General features: G+C 38.5%; 1 protein-coding gene across 1 annotated transcript in view; it reads left to right on the top strand.

Moving 5' to 3' along the window:
• Positions 1–17,278, top strand: part of PDE7B (phosphodiesterase 7B) — a 38,297-nt gene extending 21,019 nt beyond the window's left edge. The window contains exons 6-10 of the mRNA XM_015592090.2: positions 98–189; positions 3,489–3,633; positions 5,616–5,712; positions 9,575–9,655; positions 13,579–17,278. Coding sequence (XP_015447576.2) covers positions 98–189; positions 3,489–3,633; positions 5,616–5,712; positions 9,575–9,655; positions 13,579–13,814 — 651 coding nt within the window. The 3' untranslated portion in view covers positions 13,815–17,278. The remainder of the gene's footprint in view (positions 1–97; positions 190–3,488; positions 3,634–5,615; positions 5,713–9,574; positions 9,656–13,578) is intronic.
• The last annotated feature ends 2,073 nt before the right edge of the window (positions 17,279–19,351 follow it).

Raw genomic sequence — 19,351 nt, 5'->3', positions numbered from 1 at the left:
GGACAGAGGGAAAACACTGGCCTCAGTTAAGCTGTGTTCAGCATGATAGCTCAGTATCTAGCTTCTCTCTCATTCATAGCTTTGATTTTCTTTCTAGAATATGTCTGTGCTAGAGAATCACCACTGGCGGTCTACAATTGGCATGCTTCGAGAATCAAGGCTTCTTGCTCACTTGCCAACGGAAATGACGTAAGTGGAGTAGAGATGAAACATACTGATGTCCTCACATTAGAGATAAGCCGCTTTCTCTAGGCACGCCTGAGAACCCCCTGGGTTAGTGGCGGGGAGCCAGCTTGCTGTTCTTCCTGCCTAAACTCGGTATTGTCTGTCAGAGGAGATTCGGTGTCAGTTACTGCAACCCAGAAACCAGAATCTCTTGAGCTTTGAAAGGGCCTTGAATCGTCTATGACCTAATGTCAGGAAAAGGAGAGTAAACAGCTCTCTGCTTTCACACTCTTCGGCCTCAGTGCTCTGCTCTGCCAACTTTCTGTCTTTTATGTTAGCAAAATTGTCCTCCCGTGTAGACCCAAATAATAAATATTTATCGAGAAGGAACACAGAAATTCTCAAGCTAGATTTAAGACTAGCTCAGTAAAGTTTGTTTTGTAATCGCCAATCTTAGCAAAACAAGAAGTCAGAAATTCTTTTCTAAAATGTGTTTTGTCAAGTAACTGAATTTGCCCCAGAAATTTTTTCACCATTAATTTACCTATGTCTTTTGCATTTTAAACAGAAGGAGAAATACTAGTTTCCTGGTCTGCTGTTTGTTAGCCTAGGTGATTAGGTCAAGTCCTACTAATCCAAGGCCATTGCCTCATTGTCTGCATGGCCCCAAGTTAGCTGCTGTGCTGTCTTCCAAGGCCAACACAAATTCTGATCCATTTAATTAAAATGCACAGAACCCAAGGTAGCTAGAAAAGAACAAGTAAATAGATCCATGTACCCTTGTTTCTAAAGAGCACAGAGTTTAAGGTCAATGGCCAAGTTGTGTGTCTCCATAGTGTAGGCAGCATTCTCTAGGCTCATCAGTTTATTCCTGGCCTTCTGATACTATCTCATGCTGTTTCCTAGCACCCAGAGGAATGTGGAATTTGCAGAAGGAACTTCAGTTCTGATAACTTTTCCCTCCGGTAACTAAATGAAATCAATTTTCATGCATAAAATAAAAACTCATGCCTTTTACTAGAACAATAATTTGCAAATATTGAAAGAATTTTTTAAAAAAACTAAAAGCTAGAACAAGGAATCAAGCAATAAGAAGAAAAGAGGAGGTAAGTGGTAGGGTCAGCTAAAGAAAGAAAGGTGAATGGAAGGAAGAGAGTGAAAACAGGAAAGAACAAAACAGAAGAGAAAAAAGGAGAGAAGAACCTGGGACGAGACTTGTCCGTGTAAAACCTGCATTAATCTTGCTTGTTGCTCACTTAGTATTCATTTCCTAACATACTCCTACTCATCATCCCCATGGATTCCAAATAAAAGTATCATGTTTTTTATGTCTTTGTGGGACAGTGTTATAAATTGCTTTTGCTAGAAGAATAACTGTTATGTAATAATATATATGAAAGGATTTGATAGTAAAAATTATTGTCATCATAATCATCATGATTATTCCTTCTATCCTCATACAAATGCTTTAAAATAATTTTTCTAATTTTAAAAGTAAAGTAGGTTAACTGTTAAAACTAAGGAAAATTCAAAAAAGTATTAGTTTAACAAGATAGTTTTCAAATTATGGATTATGCTGTATTAAATGTTAAGACTTTCTTTTATCAGAAGACATCATAAAGAAAGTGAAAAGACAAGCCACAGCATGGGGAAAGGTATTTGTAAAACATAACTGACAAAGGATCATTATTGAAAAATATTTTAAAGCTCTTTGCATCAATAGGCGAAAGAAAGACAACCCTATAGAATAATTGGTAAAGACTAGATTAGGAACTCCACAAAAGAGGAAGTACAAATCACCAATAAACACATGAAAATATGCCCAACCTCACTGACAATCAAGGAAATTCATATTCAAACCATAATGAGTTGCCTGATCTACTTCTCAGATTGACCCCAAAAAATATAAAAAGAAATGTAAAGCAGTGAGAACCTCATCTACTACTGCTTGGAGTGTAAATTTATACAATTGTTTTGGAAATAACTGGCAATATCTAGGAAATTGAAGATGAATATATTCCACGATCCATTCATTTTATTTCTGGATATAGACCCTAGCGAAACTTTTGCACATGTGTAACTGGAGGTATATAAAGGTGTTTACCGTGGCATTTTTTTCTTAGTTGTCAAAAACTAGAAACAATTCAAGTGACCATCAAAAGTAGAATGGAAAAACACATTGTAGTATATTCCTATAATACGATACAATATAATAATGAAAATGGATGAACTACAGCTCATACATCAACAAATGATTCAAAAATACAATGTTAAGAAGCAAGTCACAAACTAATACCATGTAACTTAAAGTTCAACAGCAGTTGAAATTAAACCATATTATTTAGACATGCACATATAGGTAGTAAAATTATTATAAGTAGCAAGGAAATTATTTTTAAAAGATCAATAGCGTAGTTACTTCAGGGATTGGAGTAAGAGGGCTGTGATGGGACATGCAATGGGGACCTTCTAGGGTACAGGGAGTCAATGTTCTTTTTTGGGGGGCTAGGCATTATTCTTGACTTGGGTGATGATTGCAAGATGTTTATGTCGATTCAGCAAACAGTAAATGTATGTTCTATGTACTCTACTTAAATATATTTTATTTTTAAAGGTGAACTTTAGAAATAGTGATGGATCTTTCCTTCCATTGATTACTTTCTATATGTGAGGCAAATTGTGAGGTAAAGCTCTAATTTGCTTTATTTCCCCAAAATATCTCATTTCCATATACCATTTGTTGACTAATATATTGCTTGCCTACTGGTTTGTAACGATACCTCAATTAACCACTATTTTTTTTTAAGTTCCAGTATCTCCTTCTGGCCTGTTTTTTTCCATTGATGGATCTTTCCATCCCCGAATATCAGTCACTATCATTGTCTTCATTATTGCTACCATTATTATACCCTTTTCTTTCCCCATGCAAATCTTCATGTTTGAACTGGTTTGAACACTATAAAAGCACAACCAAAACACCTGTGACTCTGAGTCTTTTTTCGTTCTCCTCGAAGCATAGATTTCTAGTTGGCTTTCAGTTTTTCCATCCATAGGAAGCATGGGAATGAATAAACTACCAGAACTTTGTTCACCTGAGGTTTCAATCACTCTAAACAGATCATGGCATATCTTCTGTCCAAAGACAGAAGTGATGATGGGTGAGAGAATCACTCTTGTACTGTGAGGGGCAGGGACTCTGTGTATTAAATAGTAACAAAGGCAGAAATGAGATTACAAGCCACTTGATGATGACAGAATCAATCGCCCTCCACAAAAGGATTTGCTTTGTGTGTATGTTTTCTCTTTCATTCTTGTGGATGCAGACAGGATATTGAGCAGCAGCTGGGCTCCTTGATCTTGGCAACAGACATCAACAGGCAGAATGAATTTTTGACCAGATTGAAAGCTCACCTCCACAATAAAGATTTAAGACTGGAGGACGTACACGACAGGCACTTTATGCTTCAGGTAAACAATAACCAAAAAAAAAAAGAAAAAGCCATTATCCTTGCTGGGTGAAAACACCTAGGGACATGATCAATAATTTTAGCACATTTGAGAAGTGAGTATCTCCCATGATATAAGTTAGAGTAGTGACCTACTTTATTAAAAGCTTTGAGACACATGAAATTTTTAAGTGGTTTCCAAGCAAGCAAACTCTGGGTTTCGTGTCAGTAAGTTAATAATATCTCACTTTTCTTTGTTTTGGTTAAGTGCTTCACCACAAAGTAGCTGGGCAGTCACATGCAGTAAGAATCTCCCACATTTTGTGCCTCGATGTAAAACTGGCCGCTGTGATACCTGTGTAAATTTAAAAGGCTATTTCTATAACACAAAAGTATGTTAACTATGGTACAAATAAAAAATTGGGAAATGAGTAGCCTTCATTTACCTAAAACCTCTTTAATCAAACCCTGCTTTACTTTCTTTTACTACCTAAACTCATATTTTCATGTGAGGCTCAAACACATTTAGTCTTATCATTTTTAGCACCAATAAATCAATTATTTCAACTGAATGAATTAAATTACATCAAGCCCAACCCTGTCTATTTCATTCCGTGGCAAGAAGACATTTGCAACATGAGAACAAGAGGAGGAGTAGACTCCAGAAGGAGAACTCGGACCTGGTATCCCAACCAGAGCTTTTGTCTTGATCTTCCATTTTCTCCTGTCTTTCTTCTTTCTTTTTGGCACAAAAGACTGAATGGATGGACCCTGGACTCATCTAAATAGGCCAGCTTTAGCTAGGGAGATGGAGCTACAGGTGGCAGACTGAACAGTAGTCTTTTCTGTTCTATGCCTTCATGCTGCCCTCTAGCTGTTCAAAGTGCCCCATCCTTCCCAGTAAATATTCTCCTCCAGGCTCTAGCACTCTATCTCCCTTCTTCTTTCTTCCCAAACTAGTGTTCTAGTCCCTGAGTACGACAAAGATGAACCAGGTGTCTGATTTTAGAGACTCGAGCCAAATTGTGAGTAGCTAAAAGATTTGGTCTCGACACTTGAATTTCAAAAGGAAAGCTTGCTAACACAAATGAATTCCTAAAGGGCAGAACTCAGAGGATAAGTCTTCACCTTACCTACTCCAACACATACTGGTGCCCCCATTAACCAAGAAATAAAGAAACAACCAAATTTGCAATGTAATATAATCCAGGCTCTCCCAGACCCCAGCACTGCTAGCAGTTCTGTGACCGCAAGGAACTGGGTCAAAATAAAGAGACACTTCTGGTGAGCAGGGCACACCACAGGAGCCCATCTGGGAAGCGGTCTCTCAGCAGTTGGTAGTTAAGGGGGAGAATCTACTTCTCTTGGAATTCAAGGTAACCCTTCTAGGGTCAACATCATGGGCAAAGCTGGCATCTCCTATCCAGACCAGTGTGAGGCAAGCCAAGAGGCCTTGATTTAGCCCTCCTAGCTTTGATAGGACTTAGTTCACTGGCTGGCAGTCTGAGTTTGCTTGCTTACACACACAGACACGGGCATGTAAATGCAAACATACATAATTTAAGTGATGTATGGAGTTGGTCAAGTTGGCCACTGTGAGAGTGAGATCCGAATGATCTCACTTGAGCCAGACCGGGGCCCCGGTAGCCTCCCTGCTCATGAGGGGTGGTACAGCAGAGGGAGCCAGGCTGCGGCTTGCCTTGGCTTGCCCACCCCAGTTCTCCTTCAGAAAGCTCCGTGCTCCTTGGACAGTGGTTCTTCTCTCCTTCTCACTGCTATAAAGTGGGAGTTCTGAATGAAGAGGGTTTTTTGGGGGGTGGGGAGAAGGGGGGAGACGGGGAAGAAGTACTGTTTCCTGAAGAGACATGTCAGGGAGGCCCTGTGTGAACACGGGCCTGGTCCCATGAGGCACGTTGGTGGGTCAGACAATCTCTTGGGCTTGGGGCACATTTGCTGCTCAAGGATCACCCTCTGACAATCTCTCCCTGCCCTGTCCCTTCTCAGATTGCCTTGAAGTGTGCTGACATTTGCAATCCTTGTAGAATCTGGGAGATGAGCAAGCAGTGGAGTGAAAGAGTCTGCGAAGAGTTCTACAGGCAAGGTTAGTAGGTGACCTGACAGCTGCGTTTTCACTGTCCCTCCTCCTCTTAGGCATTCATCCTAATAAAACAGGAAATGGCTAATCTATCACGACATGTGTTCTTTCATCAACGCTTATTATCCTAACCTTTCTCTTCAACTCTCTTGCAAACTCTCCATCCCTTTTTTGGATATTATTTAAAAATAAATAACATTGACTTACTACGGAAACAGGTAGTAACGAGGTGCAATAAAAGTGAGTGAAAATGAGATATATTTTTTTAATGGCTTTCCTCTATGGATATAAAAATGTGAGGGACAGTTTGATTTTTACTCTGACCTTCATTTTAATGAGCCGAGTGCAGCCTAAAGACTAAATGCCATTTGGGGTCAATATTTTCCACTCTGACAGAAGGACTTAACTCCTTTTGTATTCCTTCTCCTCGCTTTCTTAAGTAAAGTTAATAACGAAATAGAGCACAGCTGACCAAGAATTGAGTTAATCCAGGCACAACGCTGCTCTGATGTTAGTGACAAGATCAGGTTTGAGAGGCTGCGAACAAATAAAGCCTGAAGTGTCCCACATACCAGTTCTGCGGGAAAGTCAAGTAGCAACAGGGAGCCTTTTGGAGAAGGCTCCATCGAAAGATGTGTCAGTGACATTGTGATGGTCTCTAAGAAGACAAAGCAGAATGGATTGGGTTCATGTGGGGACAGAAGAGGCTCTGCTCACCATCTCTTGCGCTTAGAGGAAAAGAGTTCATGTAGATCTCACAATTCTATGTAATTTCACTTCAACTGAGGATGAGTGGTTAGAAATCAAAAGATCAGTTCTAGTTGCCCATAATACAAAATCTCCATTAAGGGGAAAGAAAAAAGAACAAAAGGAAAATGGTATGAAATTGGAGCAGGGAGGTTTAAGATTAGATGAGATAAATACTTTATTTACTGTATGATATGAAAAATATTGAAATAGCACAGTGGCAGAGAAAAGATTCTACTCTGTCCCTCTTGGTTTTTAACTCAGTCATGTGCCCCAATCTTTCATTTGCTTATCTTGCACCCTTATTTGGATTCCGAGCAACTCAGGGACCATGTCCTGCTGTCAGGGACCAGGTAGATAGTAAAGTTCACAGTCAGCAAATCGAAGTTCTAAGTGAGAGTGCAATGGGATAAACCAAGAAAAATCTGTAAGATTTCTTTGCAAAACTGGGTTATCGTCCTCCTAATAGATGCATGTGCAGCATTATAAGATGGAAAAACCTAGAACATTTGTAACTCTGATCACTAAAGTTGTGAGCTTCCATGAGCTTTTCTCTGGCATGTCTCATGACAGGGAAAGAACAATAAAGAGGTTATGTTGGGTCCTTGTTATTTAATAGCATTATAGTCTAGCAGAAGTTCAGCTTGTTTATGAAGGAAAGACCAGACTCTCTGGTCATCCAAACTGCCTGTCCTCCATACTGAATTAATATTTTAAAAATTCTATAATCACAACTTGTATCATTTTGAGTAATCTTATTCTGGCTTTTACCTTAGGATTTGGGCTTCTACAGACTGCTAAAAGTCCCGGCCAAGCATCTTTACTGATTCATGATGTTGAGCAAAGAAAAACCCTTAAAATCAAGGTTGAGGACAAAGGAGGGAAAGGAAGATGAGATCTCATGAGTCAGGGAAACATTGTTAAATTCCGAGAACAGAGATTAGAATTCTACACATCATTCTTCCTCCCTCCTCTCAATGCCTTAAAGAAATAGAATCTCTGTCCTGTTGTAACTACAGATTGGTATCTTGTCAATCAAACAAGATTCTCAAGAGTTTTTATTGAACATCTGCTTCCAGTCTTGTCTAATCTTCAGTAAAACTGTGATTTTCCTCGTGTACCAAGCCCCATTGGGGATGTCATGAAAGATACAAAGAAGTATAGTTAATGTTTCATAATCTCAAAGTACTAAGCAATAGTTCCTGGAGGAGAGAAACTATGCAATTTTCCTCCTTGTATTCTCTATATGGATTAACAAAGTGTCTGAAATATATAATGCTTTATACATATATGTTGCATAAGTAAACAAATAAATGATCTGATTGAAGACCTCTAATGGTGAAGGTCACAGGAGATCTCGGGCTGAGGAAGGTAGAATCTGCACCAGATGTTGAAGGCTGTGTACTGTACTATACTTTCCAATAGGACAGCCGCAAGGCACATGTGGCTAGTTAAATTTAAATTAATTAAAATTATATTAAGTTAAAATTTTCATTTCTCAGTTTTAGTAATCATATTTCAAGAGGCTATTATAGTAAACAGTGTAGAGAACATTTCCATCACTGCAGAAAATCCCACAGGACAGTGCTGGTTTACATAGAAAGGGGTGGAAATGAACAAAGACACTAAGGTGGGACCATACCCCTGCCTCACAGACCAGCACGGTCCATTGAAGGTAAGAATGAGAGGACTTGTGGAGGTCCTTATGCACGAGGCTAAAGTAAAGAACATGGAATAGGAGTCATCTTAGACTATGCAATTAGAGCAAAATATATAACTGAAGTGGAAGAAATAACGATGGAAGAAAACTAAGAATAAATTTAAGAATAAGTTATTAAGAAACCAGACTAGAGTCAGGAAAAGTAGGGAATAAAGATATTCCAAGAGAGGAATAAACAGGATTTGATGACTCAACATGGAGGATGAAGGAAGAGGAAAAATCAAAGATGATTCCTCCAAGTTAAACCAGAGTGTTACCTCCTCACATCATTCTTGAGAATCACTAGAGCACAGGACAGCATGGGAGGCATGGCTACAGTCTTAGAGAAAAAAGATGGAAATGTGGCATCTCTGAGGTTCTAGCTCACTGGTTAAGTGCAGACTCCCTGGACCCAGATTTCCTAGGTGGGAAGCCAGGCTCTCCTCTTTACCTACAGTGTGACCTTGGGTTAACGTACTTTCCTTCCCTTCATCTCAATTTCCTTATCTGTAAAATGAGGATGATAGTGAAGTTGTTTTGAAGATTAAATTAATTAGCATAGGTAAAATGTTTAGAACAGTGCCTAGCACACAGTAAGCATATTATATTTTTATCTCCTCTAGTTTAGAGCACATTCACAACTGTGAATCATCCAGCGAATGTTTCTGAGGACCAGCTTATCTACTGATTAACCAGACTGTTTTTCCCAGTGCAAAAATTACCCACAATTTTTCACCCTCAGGAAGAATCAATGAAGTATTTTGATAAAGTTTTGCATGATGCATTTCTCCTTTGGTCTTCTAGCTGACAAAGGCACTCAAAGAATATCATTCTGACCCTTATACTTTTTTTAACTTTCAGTTAACATTAGGTAAAATTCTAATAAGTCAAAATGAAAGATATCAGACCCTTATTTCTGATCAATTTTGGAGCTGCAGACTGAGATGCTCTTCAAATAGGTCTTCTGGTCCCTCTCCCCGATTTCCTACCTACTTATTATTCCTGGTTTTTCAGGTGAAATCAGACTAGGGTCAGGAAGCGTAAAAAGAAGGGAAGAAGCATATAGATAATCTGTTTTCTTAACCTGTAACTTAAAACCAGAACTTCCATTTTATGTTAAGAAATTGCCCATTAGTTGTGTTCTTGTTTTTATAGATCTTGTTCAAAAGTTTATTTTAGTCTTAGAGCACAGCTATTTACAATGAGCCTATTATAAATGGTCACCGACACTCTGATATTTTAAATTTTCATGGAAGCTACCAGAGCAAGGCAGAGCAAATCGATACTAAAGGTTTCCTAATGATAACAAGGCAGGGAACAGTAATTCCCAGAAAAACTTCTTCCAACTAGGTCGTTACAACTGTCAACACCCATTTTTGTAAGTTCTAGATTGCCAACGTGTTTCTTCTTCTTTCCTCTTAGGTGACCTTGAACAGAAATTTGAACTGGAAATCAGTCCTCTTTGTAATCAGCAGAAAGACTCAATCCCTAGTATACAAATTGGTGAGTTGAATTCAATTTTAATTCTAAAAAAATAGTTTCTGCACCTCTGCCAAGAATCACAAAGAAAAGAAGATCTACTACACAGAGCTTTTGAAAGATCCAAACTGGAGTTTTAATCAAAGCCCCTGTGAGTGGCTGAGTCCAAATAAACATTCTAATTATGACCCATCTACTAGATGACTAACAATTGAAAAGTTATGAAAAATAGGGTAAAGGCTTTGTTATTGACCCTTAACTAACCTGTGTTAACTTTGTAGTTCAGAGACAAATCCAAACCAAATAGAGTAGAAGGAAAGTAATAAGAATTAAGTATTTGCTCACACTTGCTTCAGGATTTAAAGGGAGGGAAATCAGCAAAAATGGCCTTTAGGACCCTTCTAATTTGCGTTTCTACCCTTCGTCTCCAAAATGTAATCTCAAGGGTCCAGACCCCAGACTCATGTCCTACTAGCCATGCTACTCCTTGTGTTCTGGGGTCTCATGCTTCTCTACTCTCCTTCAAAACTTATTTTCAGTCTCATTCTGTTAGGACCATCCTGTCAAGTGTCAATTGCAATAAACTGTTAAAACTCTGATGTTAATGCATCCAAAATAATTATTACTCTATTTAAGTTATGCATAAGATCATTAAGCAAATCAAACTGTGGAAATTTTAGGCACCTTAGTGGGGGAAATATTTTTGACCCAGTAAGAATTTCTGTCACTCCTTAAACACTCTACCAATTCTATTGATATTTAATGCAGATTTTCCTTTTCCTTGCAGTTCTCTCCAATTAAAACCAAACTCAGAACTTTTAACTCTTTTACTTATAAGCTATGGCCTTGACATGTACCAGTTCATGTGTTTCGCTAGTTCCCACAGAACTAAGACAGCTTAATGCATTAACAGTGCTTCAGACCTCTGCAAGACTCAAAGCTTAATGTCTTGACATTGGGAGGGAAGAGGGCACCCAAAAAGATAAGATGGAAATTAAGAAAAGTTAGAATGATATGCTTACAGTCGCTGAGGACCAAATCTAATCCACAGTCCCATAAAAGAGTCATAAACTCTTCCTAAGGAAATAGGGACAAAATGAATCTAGTTACAAAGATTTGAATGGCATATACAAACATTAAAACAGATATGTTGGAATTATGAGATTTTCGGTTGTCCTTAGTTTTTCTCAAATGGCCCTTAATATTGTTCTGTTGTTTTTACAATTAAACTGATTCCTCCACCCAAAAAAGGAAAATGGTGAGTGCATGATTTAAAAAAAAAAAAAAAAAAAAAAAAAATTGAACCAGAAAGAATCCAGGGCAGATGAATCTACAAAATTGCTGGGGAGGAAGCAAGAAGCAACAGCATCCAGCTCCCTCTTAACACGTTGCTTTGGTTGCAGAGGTTCTACAGATGTGATACAGAAGAAATAGACCCTAACCAAAATCCTAATCCTAGGATCCAGTTTCTTAAACTCTGGCCAGAAAGAAATTTGCCAGGCACCTGTGAAAGACATTTTGAACCACCAAAGACAAACATTCACGTTGTTATGCACACAACCTGGATTTGCAAGGCAGACCTGATTTCAGAGATTCTATCCTGTTGTCATGAGAACGCACTTATTTTGTCATATCATATGTCCTGATTTTCAGCTCAGGAAAATGTGGTTACCATAGATACATGTTTTTAAAATGGGATGGGGACTGAGTGACTAAGAAAATCCTATGGATGCTGCAACAGCACACCAATAATAAAGAGAAAGAGAAGGTGATTATAAAACAATTCCTAGTAAATAAATCTTTCTCTGTCTCTGTTTCATATCTCCCAAGTCTGTAGGTTCAGGGTTGGGAGGTGTGGTATGCAGCACTAGATCAGGCTAACCTGGAAAAACCCAAACAGATAAATAGAGCCTAATGGGAGCCACAGGCTTCAGCCTCCCAGACAAAGATTTTTCTAGTGGGTTCTAAGTAACGCAGTGATTTACTGTCCTGATTCCTCTGGGACTGAAAATATTCTCTTTATTTTCCTCTCCCAGTTCACAATGAGAATTTCCTGAGTGCCATCTTAGGTTTAGATCTGATTTTCTGTTTAAGTTATTCATATTTACTTAAGTGGAAATGGGATTTTTTTAATCTCCTCCCACCTCACTCCACCCCACTCTTCCTCTCTTTCCATCAAACCATCAAACTGCATTTTTAAGAAGATATTAAATTGAATGAATATCAAATTGATGAAATCTATAGAAAGATGAGGCCGAAGAGCTTTCCTCCAATCCTTGTTTACTCTAAGGCCACCACCTCTCCCTCCCCACATTCCCACCCTTCCAGAGGGACATTATCTTGGCAATCAGCCCATCGCTTGAGTAGCAGAGGGAGGTTGGTCCACCTCACTGAGCACTGATGAAGCAGATTTCTAAATCTGACCATGCAGAAGCCTTCCTTCATTTGAAAAACTACCTCATGGTGTCTATTCAGACTTTGAAATGGCTTTCCTATCTGCCGTAAGAGATCTTTATATGGGACAAATAGAAATACAGAGGTTCAATTCCAGAGTTACTTTAGGAAGAAAATGAGTTGATTTTTAAGCACTAGATTATAAAATTTTGGATTTGTAGCTTTTTTCATAATTAAGGTAAACTTGATAAATATTCAAACTCGCAAATTTAGAATAGTATAGTTTTGCAAACTAACTTTTTAGGTATCTAATATCTAATCTCTCTTGAGATAAAAGGTATTCGAAATTAGATACAGAGATTGTGAAGTGAAGAAAATTCAAGAATAGCAAGCAAAAAGATTCAAGAATGAAATTTTTACTTGCTGACTCCCTACATAGACTTATTAAAATACAGACACAAAGTTTCTGGCTTAACTTTCTTCCTCAAGTTCGGATTATATAAAATAATCTCATAATATTTAAATTATATTTTACCCAAGACAAGATAATGTAAAAACAGAAATGTACAGTAACATTTTGCGTTGCTGCCTCCTTTTCCCATCTCTAAAGCATCCTCAAGGCCAAGTATCTGCTGTTTGTCCAATAAAAAGATAATCAAATCAAGCCTATAATTCAAATGCCTGTATACATACAGGACAAGTTGGTGGAAGATTTTGTTATGCTGGAAAACACTTGCTTTTCCTCCTCACACCTACATTTCAAGGAAATACAATAAAATCTAAATATGTCCAAGTTTGTGATGATTCTAATAATTCCAGCCTAACTGAAAATTATTTTTGTTTTACTAATCATGTTCAATATGGAATGCACATTGGCAGTGAAACATGATTAGAAAGCAACAAGTCTAAAATTAAGGGAATAGATATGCAAAGAACTCTAATATCAAACAAACTTACCTAGTCATTAAAGCAGGACTTTTATGTGGATAAAAACCTTTACTGAAAATGAACTTTTACTCATCTACACTTAGTTATTTAACATAATTGAAAGAAAGTAAGCTAAAACTATGAAACTATAATCCTGAAAAAATATCCTACAGGTTAAATGTAAAAATTCTTCAGATGGTCTAAATCAACGAGGTGCCTCTTCTGATGTCATTTTCCATTTCCCTTAATTCTAGCACAGACTTTTACTTGTTTGTTTATATGTATTTTTCTGTCTACAAAAAAAAGCTAATATTTATTGAGTGTTTAGTATGTGCCAGGAGCTTTCTAAGCATTTCACACTTGTTAAGTCATTTCATTGTCATAACAACCCTATGGGTTTGATATCCTTCTTAGCTCCTTTTTACAGAAGAGTAAACTGAGGCACAGAGAGGTTAAGTGCCAAGCCCAAGATGACATATATTATGCTCCTCAGATGAGGGTGGGGACCACATCTTGTTTGCCTTCACGCCGCTGGGCTGAGTACATAATGGGACCCCACCGTGTTTGTGAGGGAGAAGTAGGTTTTACTGCCCTTATGGTGATTAGTTTGGTCTTGCCTGTTTTAGGTTTCATGACCTACATAGTGGAGCCACTCTTCCGGGAATGGGCCCGCTTCACCGGAAACAGCACCCTGTCCGAGAACATGCTAAGCCACCTCGCACACAACAAAGCCCAGTGGAAGAGCCTGTTGCCTAAACAGCACAGAAGCAGCAGTGGTGGCAGTGGCAGTGGCAGCCCAGACCACACAGACCACGGGACTGAGAATGAGGAGCAGACTGTGACGGAAGACGTCGCCCCGTAGAGCCAGCCAGGCCTGCCCCCTGCTCTGCACACTGAGAGGATGAGAACCTCCTTGAGCAGAGGCCTCCCGAGAGGGTAGAAGCTCTGAGAGGTTCTTGCTGATAAACCCAGGCACTGTCTGGTTTTAACTTGGGGCTCTTTGGAATACCATCTTCCTCCTACTTACCTGCCTTCCCTCCTTTTTCCAAGTGTACAGAAGCCATTCGTCACCTCGGCATTAGCTGCCAAAATGAGCAACTCCATTCAGCACCATGGGAGCCGATTCCAGGGGCAGGCCTGCCCCTCTAGGAGAGAACACTGGAAGTAAGAAAGAGGTGCTTCTGCCATGTCCCCCAAGGGCACTGGGTCACATCGTGACAGGCAGCAGTTCCTACATCCAGAGCATTCTAGCATTTGCCATCTGTCTGCTGATCTGCATGACAAAAACACCAGCATATTTGGAACTCCAAGGATACTGGTCTTTCGTGCAAGAGCACAAATGAGAACGTGAGAGAAAGTACTTTCTATTTTAATAATAATTATTATAAAATAATAATAAATCTTTTTAACTTTTATATTTTATGCACTAGACAATGGATCTAAAACTTTGGACTAAGATTACTCAGTGTACCCAAACTTGGACCGGGGGTTCATTGTTTTGTTACTGACTTCATGCCACTTTGGGTCAAGATTTGGCATCTTCTCAATTTAAGAAACCACGTTTCCTATCCGATCCAAGGGGAAGGTGCTGTACAGCTCATTCCTTTGCACCATTAGCCAATCTGTCTTTTATCAATTACTCATTTTCAGTGACATGTTTATATTCACACATGTACATTGTCTGTAAATACCAAGCGCTACTGATTCCCATGCCAAAATACATGAGTATTATGGGATTGCTACCTGTATAAACAATGGCACTGTGAACAGAATACTGTTAGTTTTAATACAAGAGAATGCATTTGTAAATATGGTATAGAGTTTATTAATATACTATTGTTTGCAGATAAAGGCCTTAACTTTAAATATCTTTCATCTTCTGAAAGCTGCCCGACTTAAATCCTCACAGATGTCCTTCCGAACTGCCTTCCCATGTCCATCTTTATGCTTTCCAGCTAAGGTCACAAACCAAAACTGAATAAAGTCTTCGAGGAAATATTTTGGAAACTTCACATGCATTCCGCTTGAGACCATACTGTTTAATCGATGGCAGCAAGCATCGTTTCCTCAGATTAATGAGATCCTCCAGCAAACCTGAAGTCACTTTTCAACGCAGCGATGTTGCACATTCTGTTTTCAACAAACCAGCTGATAAGCTTGTGTTTATGTGACTCTTGTCATGGAACATGGTGGTGTGTCAACCTCGCAGGAGACATAGCAGGTCTCACAAACCTTCTATGACCCTGTCGTCGAACCATCAGGGAATTCCCTGCTCCCCTACCACAATTTTCATCTGTTATGGCTACAGTACCAAAGCACCTTTGGTTAACGGTTGGCGTGCATTTCTTTGGTGTTAATAGTACTGGATTTTTCTTTTTCCTTAATTTTGTGCAAATAACTACCCAACTGTTTAGCTCAAGTTAACATTATTTAAGAAACTATATTTGAGTTTTCTGACAGAATTTACCTTCCTGGTAGGTCATTGTGCTTAATTATGGCTCTCGTTAGCAGAGTCACCTTGGATTTGGGTGGCACTTTTTTCTGCAGACACTTGGCCATAGAATCAGTTTGTTACAGCATTCTTCTCTAGTCGGCTAAACTGTGTGCGTTGAACCTTTCCTTTACAAATTCTAGCACAATTAATGTTAGATGAAAATTGGCAATGCCCCTTTCTTTTAACCTTACAGTAGTGGAAGAATGATGATATGATCATTTCTGCCACTATCAAGCTATTTCGCAAGCTGATAGAATGACAGCTAATTTTCATTTCCTAAGTGTAACTGTTTTGGGTTTGTTTTTTTTTTTCCTAACACAAATGATATCTTAGAAACTTGACTGGATTGTAATACGTTCCTACAGAGAGACAGAGGCTTGCAGAGCTAAGGTTTAGGGGAAATTTTGGAAAGTTGGTTATATTTGCTGTAAAGTTGAAGAGATTGTCAGATGGTACTAAAGAAAGTGTGAAAACCTCATGAAATGGGTGGATGATAAGTTGAAATTGTTGGTAGGGGTAAGAAGGGAAGTTGTGAAAACACTAACTTTTTTTTTCTGTAATAACTATGAACTGACATGATTCTTTATTGCTTTAATACTCTGAAGCTCTCAGCTTGGTAGGGCCCCAAAAGAGGATATGCTGAATGTATTCCTGCTTCCAAACCTCACTTATTTTGGTTTGGCGATATAGAGAGGGCCTCTAAGTAGTCTATTTTTAATGTACATGAGATCAAATCAAGGAAAGCAATTACTGGGGATGATACAGTAGAAATAAGAAATAAACTGCTATTTTAGCTCTACCTTGACTTTAGAAAATGGACTGTTTAAATTATATTTATATTGTAACTTAAATAAATAATATTGGGGGCATTTTTAGTAGTTCCAAGTTTATAGGATAAAAGCGTTTATTACAATTAGGTCTTAAAGAAGAACTCGCAGATAAAACTACCAAATAATCAATGGTTAAGCCTATGAAGCAGCTACTAGTACAATAAAAATCTGAAGTAAAACGAGACATGATGCGTAAACTAGATGCATTTGTGTCTTCCTTTCAACCATCTGAAGATTTCTTGAGTTCCTCATTTTTTGGCAAAAAATAAAAAAGAGAGAATGTGAAAACTTTTTTTTTCTTGCCTACTACTAGTGGGTCTCTTGCAATATTTCAATAGGAGTCCAGTTACTAGTTAAGACACAACTGGTGAGTCATCCATGGACTTTACCTTCCCATTCTTCTTCTCCTAGTCTGTGGACCATCAATAGCTGATTTATTGAGTTTAAATCTTTCATTGCTTGTGAAGAAAGGAGTCAAAGGGCTATTTTTAGTAAGCAAAGTTAAAATCAAATTAAGAAAGAGAGACAAAAATCACTGCCAGGCCTGATAAGCAAAGCGTGCTTTTCCTTTTAACAGCATCCGTGAATAGTGGAAACCTTGTTCATGAAACCCTGACCTACCCATAACTCCCCGCTAGGCTGAGTAAAACTCTGGCTCTGTTTCTACCTGCTTACGGCTTCCCATAAAGGGACTTGGAGTGTGTCTTGCAACAGTCTCCAGATTGCGCTTCCTAAAAAACAGTCTTGTTTTGTCACTTTTTCTCATGTAGAATCAGATCTGTTCACTGATTTGAAAATTGGTTATGAGCTTGTATCTCACTGTATTTCTTATGCTTTGTTCTTTTAAGCAAATCCTTAAAATTGTGTTGTTTTGTGTACACGTGTGAGGTTTGGGGAAAAAAAAAAAAACACCTTGTGAGTTTTTGCTCAAAACGTGGCCTAAATATCCATTGGCATGTTTAGATAAACAAGTAAAATAAAGATAATTTCTTAAAAATATAACAATATGAAAATATCCTAATTCTCACCAAGTAACATGTTACCAGCTATCCAATCAGTTCGACAAATAGAACTCCTTGCTCAGGAGAGGAAACTTTCAAGAAAAAGAGCACAGATGAAGACATGTCCCATGTGACTCCTTCAACAAGGGGCTGCAGAAATTGCCCTGTCCATTGAGGCTTCTCTTGCCAGTTAGTCCCCAGTCAGGGAGAAAAGTCCACCATGCAGCTTTACCTTTCCCCCTGAGTCCTGATGTTTTTCTGATTCACATTTGTCAAACTCATATAGGAAAGAGAATGAGATACACAAAAACATAGCAGATTCAATTCCAGAATTACGTGTTCAAGATATGGTCTGGCACATCAAGATTAGAAGCCACCAAGAATGATAGAACAGTTCTGGCAGGACAGCTGACTGTCCTAAATTCATCTAGAAATAGAGGAGAAAAACAAACACCACCCTAAGTTTCCCAGAAACAGCTTTCTGTCTTTATATATTCTCCCCATATCCATTTTATTAAGATTTGTGTTCAGAATCTCACTGATTCCTTAACACCTCCCATGTCAGAAGGCAAAGCCTATTTTCCTTCATGCACATTCTATATTACAAAATCAAAATCAAAAGTGAGACCCCAGTGGTGTTCCAAGGTCAGACATGACTTTCAAATGTGTTCGGGAACTTAGCTGAAACATCATCAAATGGGCCACAAATATTGATTGAGGATCTACTATGTGCCAGAGGTTGTGCTGGATACTTGGGATATAAAAAGACCCAGCCTTTCCAGAAGCACTCAGAATTCTGTCGGAGACTGGCTTTACCAGAGAATGCTTCCTAGAGAATTCACGAGAACATCCGTGCAGGCCCAACTGCATCTCAAGTTCTCTCTTGGAATACAGCATAACAGAATGCAGATAAGCTTTGGAGACCAAAGTGGGTCCCAATCTTGATTCTGTCACTAACTTATTCTATGACTTCAGAGAAGTTAACTGAACCTCTCTAAAATTATTTCCAGACCATGATATCTTTATTGTATTGTTGGGGCAACTAAAAGAGATCACATACAAAAAGCACCAAGCACTTTGTCTGGTACATGGTAGGCTTTCAAGAAATGTAAATTCTCTCCTCTTAAATTACAAGAAGCTTGGCAAATAGTTATTCACACATGGATGAGAATGTGGAGAATATATGGGGGGAAATGTAGTAAAGAAATTTTACATGAGGAAGTCAAACTCCCATTTTTACATTTTTTAAGCAGATTGGTTAATTTACATATTTATTTACAAGGTTGAGTAAAAGGATTAGCCCTTCAATTTGTTGCTCAAATGGAAGCTCTGCCTCAGCTACAGCCTACTTTTCTGTTTAGTCATTTATGTTCTCAAGTAGAAGATAGTGTATCTTTTGCTTGCAGTTCTGTCAGAAATTTCTGTGAAGGAAACAGCTCCTAAAAACAAAATGAGGATCATTTATCTCCCTTGCACCTCTGCCACCAAAGCTGTAATTCTGGCTGGTGATGACTCTGGTCCTGTGTCAGGCCCTGAAATTTTCCTTGCCTTTCGTAGGCTCTACAAGAAAAGTCTAGGTTGGTGCCTCTAGGATGCATGTGGCTCACACCACACACACATTTCCACACATGTTCTCAGCTACTGCTTACTGTCTGTCCTAGGGCAGTACAGAAAACAGAGGCACTTCTTAACATCCTGTCAGAGAAGGGAAAAGACTCAGTCCTGCCTCCGTGGGCATATAATAGACAAATATTTGAGTAATGACTAAACAAGGAGCTTTTATGTACAAAACAGTCCATGATGAGCTTGCTTTCCCCACCCCCATCCCCCAATTAAGCCAGAGAGATTATTGGGAAAGTTTTAAGTTTTAGCTGATATGTTTTAGAGATGCGTGATCATCTTGTCTTTGTCATATAAGCAATGATGTATCTTTGATTCGATTGCCTGAAATGCTTTAAATTCTAGTATTGCAAGAGCTGGTTTTTTTCTTTAGTAATTGTTTCCCTTTTAAGGAAGCAATGTAGTAAAGTTTTAAAAGTCAAAAGGAGCAGAATTCAAATCCCTTATTATCAGT

Source organism: Pteropus alecto, unplaced genomic scaffold (genome assembly GCF_000325575.1).
Source record: "Pteropus alecto unplaced genomic scaffold, ASM32557v1 scaffold185, whole genome shotgun sequence".
NCBI classification, from domain to species: domain Eukaryota; kingdom Metazoa; phylum Chordata; class Mammalia; order Chiroptera; family Pteropodidae; genus Pteropus; species Pteropus alecto.
The sequence above is the reverse complement of the archived record's forward strand: the minus strand, read 5'-3'. Positions and strand labels throughout refer to the sequence as shown.